This window comes from Bufo bufo, chromosome 6 (assembly GCF_905171765.1).
Source record: "Bufo bufo chromosome 6, aBufBuf1.1, whole genome shotgun sequence".
Classification (NCBI taxonomy): domain Eukaryota; kingdom Metazoa; phylum Chordata; class Amphibia; order Anura; family Bufonidae; genus Bufo; species Bufo bufo.
The window spans coordinates 263,560,319-263,574,554 of NC_053394.1; the positions used below are offsets into that span (position 1 = coordinate 263,560,319).

At 41.4% G+C, this 14,236-nt stretch overlaps 1 protein-coding gene across 17 annotated transcripts in view; it reads right to left on the reverse strand.

Annotated features, from left to right (window-relative positions):
* The window catches only part of CAMK2G (calcium/calmodulin dependent protein kinase II gamma), a 275,469-nt gene that overhangs the window by 28,459 nt on the left and 232,774 nt on the right, over nucleotides 1-14,236 (reverse strand). For 8 of the 17 annotated variants that reach the window (XM_040437117.1, XM_040437118.1, XM_040437120.1 and 5 more), the window contains one exon: nucleotides 1,166-1,234. The exons of the other annotated variants lie outside the window; for them this stretch is intronic. In XM_040437117.1, the coding sequence (XP_040293051.1) occupies nucleotides 1,166-1,234 (69 nt within the window). The remainder of the gene's footprint in view (nucleotides 1-1,165; nucleotides 1,235-14,236) is intronic. 17 annotated transcript variants of the gene reach the window in all.

Here is a 14,236-nt window from a genome sequence, read left to right on the forward strand (position 1 = left end):
AGTTACTTTACAACACTGAGTTAAAGAACTGCCTCATACTCCTCCCTGCTCTGTTTGTCAGGGATTGTGATCCTGAATATAGCTGGTAAGATTTTCAGCTGAATCTATGTAGGAATGGAGTTCATGAGGAGACATGAAGTATAGAGAGGACGAACAGCACAGACTGTGCTAATGTGGGGCTGTGGTAAAGGAGACTGCATACAAGTGCTGCTGCTCATTATCTACACCTCCACTATCCTCTCTGTTCTTCATGTCTCCTAATGAACTCCATTCCTACAGAGATTCATCTGAAGATCATATTAAACTGTATTCAGGATCATAATCCCTGACAAAGTAAGAGAGGACGATGGCGCAGCTCTTTAATTTGTCCTCCTGTGTAATTAGGCCAGGTTTTGTGTGGACTAGTAGGATGGCGGTAATTATATTTTTCCTAATGATGTCTCCCCAGACAAAACGAGCCATTATAACTAATAAAAGGTATTTAGTAATGTATTTATAATGAAGTAATATTTAAGTATTTTCATTTTCTTAATTCCCGGAGAACCCCTTTAACAATGAAGGCATGAGGTCCACCCTATTGGGTGTGGGGAATGCCTTGGTGAACTCTAGATTTTGGTGTTGAAGTTGTTACTATATACTGTTTAATTGACTTAATGGTGATTCACCTAACTCCACATGCTTCCTATATGTGATTATCTGGTCCTCTATTTCAAGGCATTTTTTAGAGAATGCAGCACCAGTTTAGTAGGCCATGACAATGTAGTAGGTCTTATGTTAGTGTTTTGCTTACCACCCCTACATCTAATGCAGATGACCACCTGGATCCTTTTGACATTTACTGCTGAATTTAGTCACTGATATTATGTCATGGCTCTATGACTTTAGGCAGTGAAAAAGTTATGGTTTGGGTGTTCATATATATATATATATAGAGAGAGAGATTCCAATTATATTGGGATACCAGGAGGCCACTGACAACCCTCTTCCCAACAGGTTATAGAAAAATAAGAAAGAAACCGTATTCCACAAACAAAACAAACACAACAAGAGCAGAAGTAAAATAAAATGCAAACATGAGTTTTGGATGTCACAGCACAAGCAGCATTCCCACTGCTCACATCCCAGACACCGAAACCCCCAAAATAATAGTAGATGGGGAAGATACCATTGTTGTCTGCAATGGGGGGTTTTCTTTTGCTGGGCTTACTATGCTGTTTTTGTTGTTGGTCTGCGGCTGAGATAGAAAAACAGTTGGTTTAGTTCTGCTGATGGGGTGAATTGGTTTAAGCTGTCAAAAGATTAAAAAAAAGGTTCTGTTTCCTCCTCCTAGAACACATACTGGAGAAAACATTGGTTTCCTCTGAAACCAAGGATGATAAAGGAAAGTTCTACAATGCTGTCAGAGGAAATTAAGAGCAATGAGACATAAAACAGTCGGAAAATGTTTTGAAGCCATGAGGATCATTTAATTTACTAATTAAGACACTTTAGAAGAAATGGAATAATCACAAAACACATAGATGACATGATACCGAACTCTTATTAAGTCAATTATGGAAGGTTTGCCAAACACTGTATAATGGTAATACGACACAAAAGTACAGAAGACTGGAATGGTTGTGATATGGAAGTCATGCTTAGTCCACAGCATGGGCAGTGAAAAATAGGCCTGGTTTGGAGTACACAGAGAGGTGCCCCAACTTTTAACCACAACTGTTGAGCCACACTTCTGTCAGTTATTCATGAGAAACTAGATTGAGATTTGCAACTGTACCCCATAAACAGAAGTGAGGCTCCCTGTTATTATCAATTTAGGATCATTTAGGTCAGTGTTTCCCAACTCTATCCTCAAAGAACTCCAATAGGCCATGTCTTGCATGTTTTCCTATTTTCCAAAATAAATATTGTACTAATTATTGATTTAGTTAAATTAATGAAATATCCTATGTAACATTACAGTGTCATTATCATTTTAAAGAAAACTCCTGAATATCATAGTGACATTTCAAAAATGTTGATTGGTGTGGGTCCCTGAGCAGAAAAACCCCCACCGATAGATGAAATGAAGGGGCAGAAGTGCTCAGCTGAAGACTGTGACCCTTTAACTTTCATCAGCTCTGCTTGGCTCTTCTTCTCCAACTACAGTAATGTACAGGCTCATAGAAAGTCTATGGGTTCATACAGTGCTAAACACACCTCACCAAGGAGAGCAAAACAGAGCAGATCACAGCTTAAAAGGCACGGAGTTTGGGTAACCCCCTTGTTTCAGTGACTGATGGAGTTCTCAGTAACCAGACCTCACCGATCTAAACTATGACGTCCAAATTTTTTTTGACAACTAAACTTTAAGGATATTTTCAATATATGGCCTGTTGGGGTTCTTTAAGGACAGATACGGGAAACATTCATCTAAGTTTTGTGAGAAAAAATTTCTATAAAAGCACTAAATTGACCAGAATGTAATCAAAACGTCCGTTAAGTGTAGTATCATACATTGGTGTCCTACTGCGAGCAATGTCCATACTCCGGTTTCTTGTTGAAATATTATCCATTTTTAGCACCTTTATATTTGTTTTTTGAATAGATCCCAAAATGAGAAGACTAGAAAAAAAATGTCCATTGAATTTTTCCTACCGATAAGATTAACCCATTTTATCAACTGCAAAAAATAAAAAATAAAAAATACATTTCAAACGTAAACTGTGCCGTGTTGGTCCCAGCTCAGATACCTATCTACATAGTAGTCTTTTCCCTACATATATGCCGATTTTAATATTTACCCTGTCAACTATGGTCCTAGACTATTAGTGAGACATAAAACAGGCATAGAAGAGTATAAGGTTTTACTTTGTGCTTAAGCTGAAGATCTTCAGCAAACTCAATATGGGTTTGTGTTGTAGCCCTCTAGTGCACAGAACAATGTGTTCAACCACATGGTTATTTATATACAAGCATATACCCTGCCCCAAAAGTAAAGAAAATAATGTTCAGAAAAGATAGCCATCAAGAATGCGCATGGCTTCTTTCCACTTCAGGAGTTAGACTAGGTTTAGAATTCCAATTGTTGGTGGACAATTCATCACTCCCATTCTCAAAACCCCAAAGAGCGGTGATTTAGTTGTGCTAGTTTCCACCTAGTCCTATTTTAATTGCGATTTTTTTTGGCAATTTTTTTTGTGATATAATTTTATTGACCCTCAATTTTTGTTATCTATTATAATATGTGTACCAATTTAGTGCACTTTGGCTTCATCAAAGTAAAGAATTTCAATGAACTGGTTCAGGATTAGAATAACCATGCTGCATTCTTCCACACATGTGGAATTAGAACTTACCATGATTCATTCCACTGGACCCAGGCTGCAATACCAGACAAAACATGGGCAGGTGTGGTACTGTTTTGTTGCTAGAAAGTAGCCACGTTTTCCAATTTTGGATAACTCCATTAATGAAAAATTTACTGTTAAAATTTACTGTCTTTTAGCCACATTGCTTATAATGCCAATGGTTTCTGTTTGGTCACATAACAAGTAAACAGAAATTAGGTGGCATTGTTCATGGGTCTAAAGGAAATTTTTTCTACCAAAAGTTATGATATTCCCTCTGTGTGGCTTTGATTCCTCCACTGCAGAGAAAATGTAAGGTCATAGGTTGAGATTCACAATCTTTGAAAGCACTTTTGTTGGTTGTTCTTATGTCTCTTAAAGGGAACCTGTCACGTTGAACACACTGTCTGATCTGCAGGTAGCATACTATAGGGCAGGAGATGTTGAGCAGGTTGCAACGCGTTGTTGGAAAAAAAAAATGTATCTCTGCGCTTTCTATGCTTAGGAATCCAGTGGGCAGTCCTAGGTGGTGATTGACAGCCTTCTTTGCATAACTGTGCACATAGAGATAGCTGTCACTGATCACTGATATGACCTCCCACTAGACACCAAAGCCCAGAATGAGCAGAGGTTTAAATTAATAAAATAAAAAGTTATACTAAATCTTTTCCTACAAAACTATGTCAATTTGCCCAGCCTCAACTGCTCAATACCATGCTGCCTACAAAAAGGACTGCACGGTCAACGTGACAGGTTCACCTTAATCTATTTATAAGCACAACGACAGCTCATCCAGATGTCCATAAAGAATGAGTCACTGCATATTAGGTTTCCTTGCACAGCTCCACTAAAAGATTTGTCATTTTAAACCAACAGACCTGGTCTTTCAAGTAATCTTTTATCCACAGGTGTAACTAGAAGTTCCTGAGCCCCAAAACAAAATCTGTAATGGAGACCTTTAGGCACTTGGTCCTGGGTGTGACTATAAACTTGGCACCATCCATATCTACATGTGTTTAGCAAAAAATCTCATACAATGTGGGTCTGTTTACTTTGAGATCCTTATTCCCAAATGTCTGCTTGCTGGGGCCCACCACTGGAACCACAACTGATCACTATAATGGGGCTCACAAGATCTCTGGAGTGGTGATGAAGCATGCACCCTACTTTTTCCATCATACCCATAAATATAGAATGGACTTGCAGGATGCATGTTCTATTACTGTATCTCTGCATTCACAGAGGAGGAATTTGTGGCTTGGGACCGCATTCTAGTGTCACACATTTATTACCTATCCTGCTGAAGAAAACTGTGGGAAAATAATTCTATATACCTTTGTGTAACTATATGTCCATAATAGATCAACCAGACTCTGGCAGACACTTTACAACTAGGTATTCTTCAAATTACTATATAAATTAGCCTTTTCTAGGTGCATTGCACCATCTGAAAAGATACTACATACAGCAAGGATTTTGAAGGGAACTAAGACACTGAGCAAGCAAATGTTGTAAAGAGCTTAACATTACTGCTAAAGTGCTCATAAAAGGCAAGTTGGCCAAACTTGGGACTTGTGTATGAGGGTTTCTCAACTTTCCCTTGAAAGCAGATGCTGGGGGAATTAAGACATTCAGCGTGTTCGATTTCAACATTTCCTATCTTTTGTTCCTGCAGGAGATACACCAGTGCCAGAGGGGCCTGGCAGCAGCTTATTCCTCAATAAAAACATTTGCACACTTCTTCAAGCTTGTTCAGCCAACAAGCTGCATAGACATGTTAGCGATACATCTGACCAGTGATGGCCAGTTCGCATTGTTCGCCCGCGAACACATGCGGGCTGCCATCTTTTCTCACAAGTCCGGCGAGGCACAGGTAAGCCCTTACCTGTGCCGCGAGCCGGTCTAAAACAAATGCGGTCAGCGGGAGCAGGCAGTTCCGAGAACAGCCCGATGAAGGCCCCCGGTGGCTGTTCTCGGAACTGCCTGCTCCCGCTGACCGCATTTGTTTTAGACCGGCTCGCGGCACAGGTAAGGGCTTACCTGTGCCTCGCCGGACTTGTGAGAAAAGATGGCAGCCCGCATGTGTTCGCGGGCGAACACATGCGAACTGGCCCTCACTGCATCTGACTACTACTGAAAGAAATATGCCAACAGAATTTACCAGATCACAAGAAGACTGTTTGGAACAATTAAGCAAAAAGAACCACCAGAACATGTCTCTAGGACAGGCACTTTATGTAATGTTGCACAGTGACTCTGAATTAGAGGGGGGAACTGCTTAACAGCCTTCAAAAAGGGTTGCTATATGGTTAGGCTCATTTCTTGTGGTTCCTCCAGGGCGTGGGGGGATTGGATTATGTTACTGTTTGCAGATGTGCACACAAGTTCAGCCAAATATAAATAAAACCCGTGGTGGCCCAGGTTCTTATTAACATATGCCCAAAAGGTGATCATAGCAATTTTGCTAATTATCTACCGTATTTATCAAGTGTAGAATATGAGTAGCCAATAGAAACAAGTTTCTCAGTAATCTGGTGTATACACTTAGACTATATTAAATTGTTAACTCTTATGCCCTGCCCAGCCCTCTTCAGCATGGCTGATATCTGCCTAACACTAGTGATTATTGTAGCCTGGTCTGCAATTTGTAGCTTGTCTTAATGAAGGTATCTTTTACATGATAAAGCACTGTAATTTGCATCCATCATGGCAGTTATTATTTACAGTTCTTTACAAGTGATGGCTGGCAGTCTGACAAAATAATCGTATTTTCAGCAGTAATGGACATTTGCTATAACAAATAAATGGTCTGTAAAAAAGCCTGTAAGCATCTCGGGACGTTTCTCTATTATTCATCTAAAGAAATAGATGCATGCACAGCAGTGTTGGACTGGGGTGCCTAGGGCCAACCAGTAAAATTTATTTTGGGGGCCCACCGTACGGATACAATCAAATTTTACCAGCAGCAAGAATACCAGATGATTGATTATAGGGGTTCCTGCAGCAACTCTGAGAAGGGTAGGTCCTGGGGAAGGAGGATACTGGCTAGCCTTCCTCTATGTCATCTCAGCTCTGATCAGGTCTATAATAAACTGGGGAGTTTCTGTAATAACGTATCGTTTTTTTATATGAACATATAGGCTGGTTGAGGTGCGGTACATTAAATCTATGTAGTGCAGCAAGTCTACTGTGTTATGGGCCACTTGTGCAGGGGTTGGGAGTCTAGGGGCCCACCGGGGGATTCACCTGTACCCCTGTGGGTCAGTCTGAGCCTGATGCACAGTATATCATACAAGCAGCTTCTCCCACAAGTTACTTTTCTCTGTTTCAACTTGAGACCGCTTTATATATACATATTTCTTTGAATTGTTTCCGGCAAACAATTATCTTTGTGACCGCATGAAAGATTCAATTACTCAATGAACAAGCATTTCGCTCATTCATCAGGTAATCAGCGGCACCATTACACCGGCAGATTATCACTAACGAGTGTTCCTATGATCTGATCGATCCTCGGCCAGTGTAATAAGCCCTAAGAATATGTTATCCCTTATCCACTAGATAGGATATAACTGCTAGATCGTTGAGGGCCTGGACACTGGGACCCCCACATCCACAAGAACAGGGAGCCTCTCCCTCTCCCTTCCCCAAATGAATTGCTATAGCATGAAGCTATACCGGGGAAAAAACTAGACTAGAAAATGAGAAGAAATTGTCCATTCATGATTTAACATCGTAGAACATATGTACACCTTGGGCAGGGTTTGCAATGCACTCCTTTCTTATTATAATGACTAAGGTCCAAAAACCGATAATCCTAAAAGAATATCATGTATATTAGATTATTGAACCCTGGAGATCAGTAGACCCTACTTCCCTTGATGTTTTCCCTCACTTTGCAGCTGCATTCCCATACTAAAGTCGTATCTTTCAGTACTCCGCCCAATGAGATGACAGCACATTCTCCTGTTCCCACTCCAACTTAATGAGTGGCCTTGGGACCACTAAACCACCAGCATGTCATGCTCCTGTTAGAATCTTCTCCAGACTCGTCTTGCATAGAATTTTTTTGCTACCCAATTCTGACATGCTCAGTTTTCACATGGGCATGTTTGGGTATCTAAAACCCAACCACAACAATATGCTGATGGTTCAGTGGGCCCAACCCTAGTGGTATGTTCCTATTAATGCTTTGCTGCTGAGATCCCCTCCCTGCTACATAGGCACTGTTAACAAAAAGTTAGAATTAATAATATACATTTCCCAAAGTTTTATGTACCTATAGACCCATTTTTTTAAAAACTATACAGAACAGTTCCAGCACCAGAGTAGTTCAGTGCCCAGTGGTCACCAATGAGTCTTGATATCTGTGTGGTCCTGAATCTCCCCAGATTGGACTCCAAAAAAAGTCAATCATCAGCGGGGTGGACAGGCAGAGCCAGCACCTCAGGAATATGGGAGCTCACCAATGCTCAAACTGTACCTCGTCTTTAAGATGAAGCACTATAATGTAACACCATGTCACTTTTACGCCCAATACTCAGTGCCGATTAACACAGCTCTGAATCCCTTGCATAGATACAGATTTAGGGTCCATTCACACGTCCGCAATTTCGTTCCGCATTTTGCGGAACGGAATTGCGGACCCATTCATTTCTATGGGGTCCGCAATTCCGATCCCGAAAAATATAGAACATGTCCTATTCTTGTCCGCAATTGCGGACAAGAATAGGCATTTTCTATTCAGTGCCGGCGATGTGCGGTCCGCAAAATGCGGAACGCACATTGCCGATGTCCGTGTTTTGCGGATCCACACACACTGACGTGTGAATGGACCCTTAAACGGGTATTCTAGCAAGACCTGTACCACACTGCTAGATTTAGCAGATGAGTGTCTTAAAGGAAGCGTTCCTTCCCGACAATTACCTGCTCATCAGTGAAGGAGACCACTGCAACTACGGTACATGCACAGTATGGAGAGGAGCGAGGGAGCGATCGCTAATGCCATCGCTCGTCCCCATACAGAACCATTATTTGCTGGCAGCAGAGCACGATTAGATAGCACGATCTACTGCCGGCAAACAATTATCTTTGTGACCGCATGAAAGATGCAATTACTCAATGAACAAGCATTTCGCTCATTCATCAGGTAATCAGCGGCACCATTAAACCGGCAGATTATCACTAACGAGTGTTCCTATGATCTGACCGATCCTCGGCCAGTGTAATAAGCCCTAAGAATATGTTATCCCTTATCCACTAGATAGGATATAACTGCTAGATCGTTGAGGGCCTGGCCACTGGGACCCCCACATCCACAAGAACAGGGAACCTCTCCCTCGTCTTTCCCCGAATGAAGTGACAGTCAAGCATGCACACTGCTGCTCCATCCATTTCTATGGGATTGGCGGAAAGAGCAAAGCATTGTATTCTACCTCTGGTACTGCCATAGAATTTAAATAGCGCAAAAGTGCAAATGCTCAACCACTACTCCATTCAAATGGGGCACTCGGAGCACACGGATCCTCTGTTCTTGTGTCTCACATTGTGAAATCTAGCAATTCTCAAAATGGCCTTACAATAAGAAGTAACATATTTTATTCTGCTCCCTGGAAATGGCTTGTTCTATCACAGAGAACCAGCTTAGAAATTATTAGCTCCATTGCTGGTGCAGCTCCCCTTTCCACCGTACCACCACACTAAACCATGATCCATTGTATTTATTCTGTGTGGTATCTAAAATGTACAGTTATTTCTACAGTGTAGAATGAAATGGACAGCGAGCACAAACGTCAAAGACCTGGACGAGATCCTGGTGATATTGAAAATCCAAAGTGCAGCATGGTGGCTACAAAAGCATGCACTAAGTGGTGATGAAGGTGAGCAGGACATGCATGGAATAAAGATGAAGTGGTCAGCAATGCAGTGATGCATGGCAGCCGAGGAGAGGTGCTCACCATTAAATGCACACTGGAGCTTGACTTCCTTTTCTAGACAGACCAGAGTAAGAGAGAGAGAGACAGAAAGAAGCAGATAGATAAAGAAAGAAAAGGGGAGCATGGTAATAAAAAAAGAACAGACAACGGTAAACCACGTTAGTGAGGCAAAAGAGTGGAGGAGCCAGTCCCAGCAGAGAGCACGAAGACAAGCCACCAGTCGAATAAATAGAATACAAACACGAGAGAGACATACAGAAGCACAGGGAAACTAACCGCTATCCCACAGGAGAAACATCATGTCATTCTGCAGAGTCACAAACATGATACTGCTGCTAGTGACCGCCTGAGTGAGACTGTATAATAGACTTTTATTATTATAATCGTACATTTGTGGACAAGGCCTCATGGACGTGACTGTATTATGGCGATGCTGCCATACTGTATCTCTGTTTGACAGAGGGTTTTTTATTTTCCAAATGATTAGAAATCTTTCACATTCCAGTGGATGCTGTACTATGGAAATATTCTTCAATAATACAGAACCAGACAAAACAACCACATATGGCTGCACATGGAGATGGGGCTTCATGTTGCCCCGTGCCCATGTGCTGGCCATACAAATTAAATGTACATTGGCCAAATCTGCAGGCTTTGGCTGATGATCTAATGCTTATGAATAACCTCTCAGGCAGCCTATGTCTCTTCTTGGCGGAGGCTGCAGAGATTATACAACATGTGCTCAGCACCCACCAAACATTTTATATGAATTGACAAACTGCTAATATCAGCGTGTCTGTCACTAATTTACACTGCCTACTGTGAGAACAACATAAAGTTGATGATCCCTTTAAGATGTGGAAATGAAACTTAAAGGGCATCTGTAAGCAGAATTGTACATATGAAACTAGCTGACCTGTTGCATGTGCACTTGGCAGATGAAGACATCTGTGTTTGTCCCATGTTCATATGTGCTATTACACCTAGAGGCTCTGCTCTCTCTGCAACTGCTGTGCCCTCTCCGCTTTGATTGACAGGAACAGGCGTGATGATGGTTTCACTGCCTCTTCCTGTGAATTGGCGCAGCAGATGCAGAGACAGCAGAGCCTCTAGGTGTAATGGTAACGTCCCGGTTGCTCCTACAGGCTCCTTTGCATATATTAAAAATTATTTTTTTCTCAGCAATGTGGGCACATATGACCAACACAGACCACAGGACCAACACAGATGTCTTCAGCTGCCAAGTGCACATGTAACAGGTCAGCCCGTTTCATAGGTACTAATCTGCTGACAGATGCCCCTTAAAAGGAATGTCACCCCAATTTTGGACTATTATCTACAGTAATACATGTGTAGTACTGTAGATAGAGAGTCCTGATCACTAATTTTTAATTTTCCTAATGCTAACATAATGGAGAGGACTCATGTGCGCGTGCCTGGCAGTCCTGACAATGTATTCTAGTGCAGTTCTGAGCGCTAACAGTGGGGGAATGGGGGCAGTAGGAAAATAAAAAATAGTGATGTGGACTCGTTATCTGCAGTACTACTCATGTATTACGGCAGATAATAGTCCAAAACTGGTGTGACGGATTCCGTCTAAGCTTTTTTTTTTATGCAACGCATTAATATGCATGTGCCTAGTAAAGTCTTTAAAAGGCTGCCATAAATGTACAGGAGAAACATAGAAGCTTGACAGCAGAAGAAGACCACTTGGTCCACCTCGTCAGCCCTTCTATTATTACTTATCTTAAAAATAAAGCTGCAAATTTATAATGTCTTACAGTATGTAACAATCTCTGCGGTGCAATTATAGAGGTCTATGGTTTCTGCTCCTGAAGCAGAGCCCTTTCTTGTACTCTCCATCTTTAATTTGCGTCATCAAGCCCTCGTTGCTATGGCAACAGACAAGACACTACTTGCTGGGAGACACAAAGTGTTGTCTTTGAATATGAATAACAGGGCTTCAAGATATGGATTTGCAAAGTGAGATGCTGGGAACATTTTCTTATAAACAACTTGTAAAGCTTCGGGGACTCCTACAAACCGCCACACAGCTTTATGGACAGCTACAAAACCTAGCTGTACAAACCAATGTAAACCATGGCACATTAACCGCAAAAAAAACCACAAGCTGGTCTTGATATGGCCTGTGCTGCCGGAGGATGTGCTTTACTTATGGCTTGTCATAAATTCGGCACATCGTCCAGCAAACCATGCGCCTAGACTGAACTATATTGCAGCGCCAAGCTGCCGTAGATTTCTGTCTCATCATTTACGCCAGAAAACTGGTGTAATAAAACATAAATGTGCCGCTCCCACTGACCCCGCCCCCTTCGCTCTCTCTCCACACACCCTTCCCAATTAGCGGGCGTAGGGACAGGATAAATCTCCCCCTATGTGTAGTATTAGATTTAATAGGTGTGGTCATATTTAAAATCAAGCAAAAATCCCCTGTTCCAAAGCAGCTGGACTAGTGACCAGCTGAACGTGGAGGGTCTTGCTTTACAAACCAATCAGATGTTATTGTCAGAGAAAATGTAATGAAATCCATGCACAGACCGACACAAAGAGCTATTGGGAGGGGGTCCTGAACAATGCACCCCCCTCTATGAGGTCAATATGTCCTACAACCGTGGGGGTAAGCTCAGGTCCATATTCAAAAATATGTGGCCACTCTTTAAAAGGTTACGAGGGGATAATGGTTAATATTTTTTTTTAAATAATGTAAAGTTACAAAAAAATATATATTTTATAGAATTTAAAAGCAGGCGTCATAAGGAAGGATAGACTAGGATTATTTAAATCACTGACACTGTGTTTCTCCATCAAAGATTTAGAACAGACTTTTGAAAAACTCTAGATTATTTTTTAAATGTACAATACAGTTTTATAGGAAACCTTTCTTCCGTAGCCACCAGGGCTTCAGCACCATTTACAGACAGCACAAAAGATTTCTTTAGCTTTTGTCTGGCATTCCCCTCGTTTCTCCCCTCAGTTTTACAGCACAGTTAGTGCGTAGTTAAAATATTAATATCAATAATTTACGTATGTAGGTTTTCCCTTCAGCAAGTGCCCTTTCCTTTAAGGCGGATTTACACCAGGCCGGTTACCGGGAACGAAGATTTCTACAAACACTCTTTTCCATTGATAGGCCCATGTAAATGTGCTGCCGATAACTTGATGACTGCGCAAAACGCTTTTTCGTCAGGTGAAATGATCTGTCATGCAGCACATTAAATCATAGTTTCTGGGCAGCAGATAGTGCTGTGTAAACAGTGATCTGCTGCCCAGAAACAATGAATCTGCATGAGGAGGAGGTAGTAGCCATTGCTCACTACCGTACAGTGGAGGTGATTGCTGCATGGAAATGAAGAGCAGGCAATTATGGGGCAGGAACCGACATTTCCCGATAACTGCCTGCTCAGTCAAGCAGTGTAAAATCAACCTTTAGGCCCCTATACATATTAGTGTACCAAAACTGCAGAGAGCAGTGGGTTTGGCCAAAGTCTAATGTGTGTGGAGAGCTCCTGACTCTCCCCCAACAGATAATATTGGTGGAGAAAAGGATCGAGCGAAAGAAAGAATTTTTGCCCAATCCTTTTGTTCTCTCTGGAGATGAGCCTATTTCCCTTTTCCCCATTGAATACACTTACACATTTGGTCAAGAGAACATGTATGTATATGGAGGGAGTCCCACTGCTGAAATATTCCCCCCCTCCCCCGCTGCATCTTCCAATACTGATTGTAACAGTAATAATGACCAAGTATTACAATGTGTGAATTACTCAGAGGGCTGGTTCTTTATGTTGAATACTGTGTTCAGAATAAAATACTAGTAAATAGCTCTTTCATATAAAAACTAGATTTTAGATCTTGTGGACCCCATTCACTAGCATCATGAAGTATTACTGCAGTACAGGTAAATAACATGCTGGCACTACAGGGCATTGTAGAATACTAAGTCCACAACGTATTCTAAAACAAACCTACACACTGAATCAAATGAAGAAACTGATAAATCCAGAAAATGAGATTCCACTGTCACATCAAAATCAGTTTATCAGCAGGAAAAATGATAATAAAATAAGCTCTAGTCACCTTCAAAATGTCCTGCTGCGGCAGCACAGCCAATCTGGTCCCTGCCATCTAGAAATGAGGATATCCTGCTCCTCTTGACCACCACAGCCAATCACTAACCTCAACTGAGGCCAGTCGGTCACATGTGTGCCAACATCATGTGACTGCCAGGGCCAATGATTGGCTGCAGCAGTCACATGAAGGGGAATGGAATACCATCACTTCTGGACTGTAGGGAGCGGACCTCTGTGCTGGGACAGTGGGACATTTAAAAGGTGAGGATAGCTTATTTTCTTGTTTTTTAACTTTTCCTGATAATTGAATTTTAAAATATTTTGGAAACCCCTTTGAAGTTGTCTAGGATTTGAAAAACATGGATTTGAAAAACAGTGCCACGCCTGTCCATAAGTTGTCTGTAGTATTGCATTTAGCTTCCACTAAAATGCATAGTGTAAAGGTGCAATGCCACACACAACCTGTGGACCGGTGTGACACTATTTTTTGGAAAGTATCCATATTTTTCAAATGCTACACAACCCCCTTTATTGAAACTGGCCATATGAATTAGGTAAAACTCAGAGTTTAGCGGGATTGGCCAACAATGTATATTGGGCCCTCAACATGCACAATCCTTTGTTCCCCAATGAGATAAACCACTGCTAATGTGGTCTGGCAGTGGCTTATTCTTTTCTTCCCATTGAAATAAGCAACTAGTTAACTACTTGTTATCAACCATAGATGGTAACAGCAGCAATGAAACACCACACAAAGAAGAATGGGTTCATGCCTTATGACAAAATAATAACATGAAGAAATAGATACAGGTTTAATATAGTCAGACACAAATAATAATATTGTCCTTTTACAGAATTCTTAATTACAGATTAAATGCCTGGC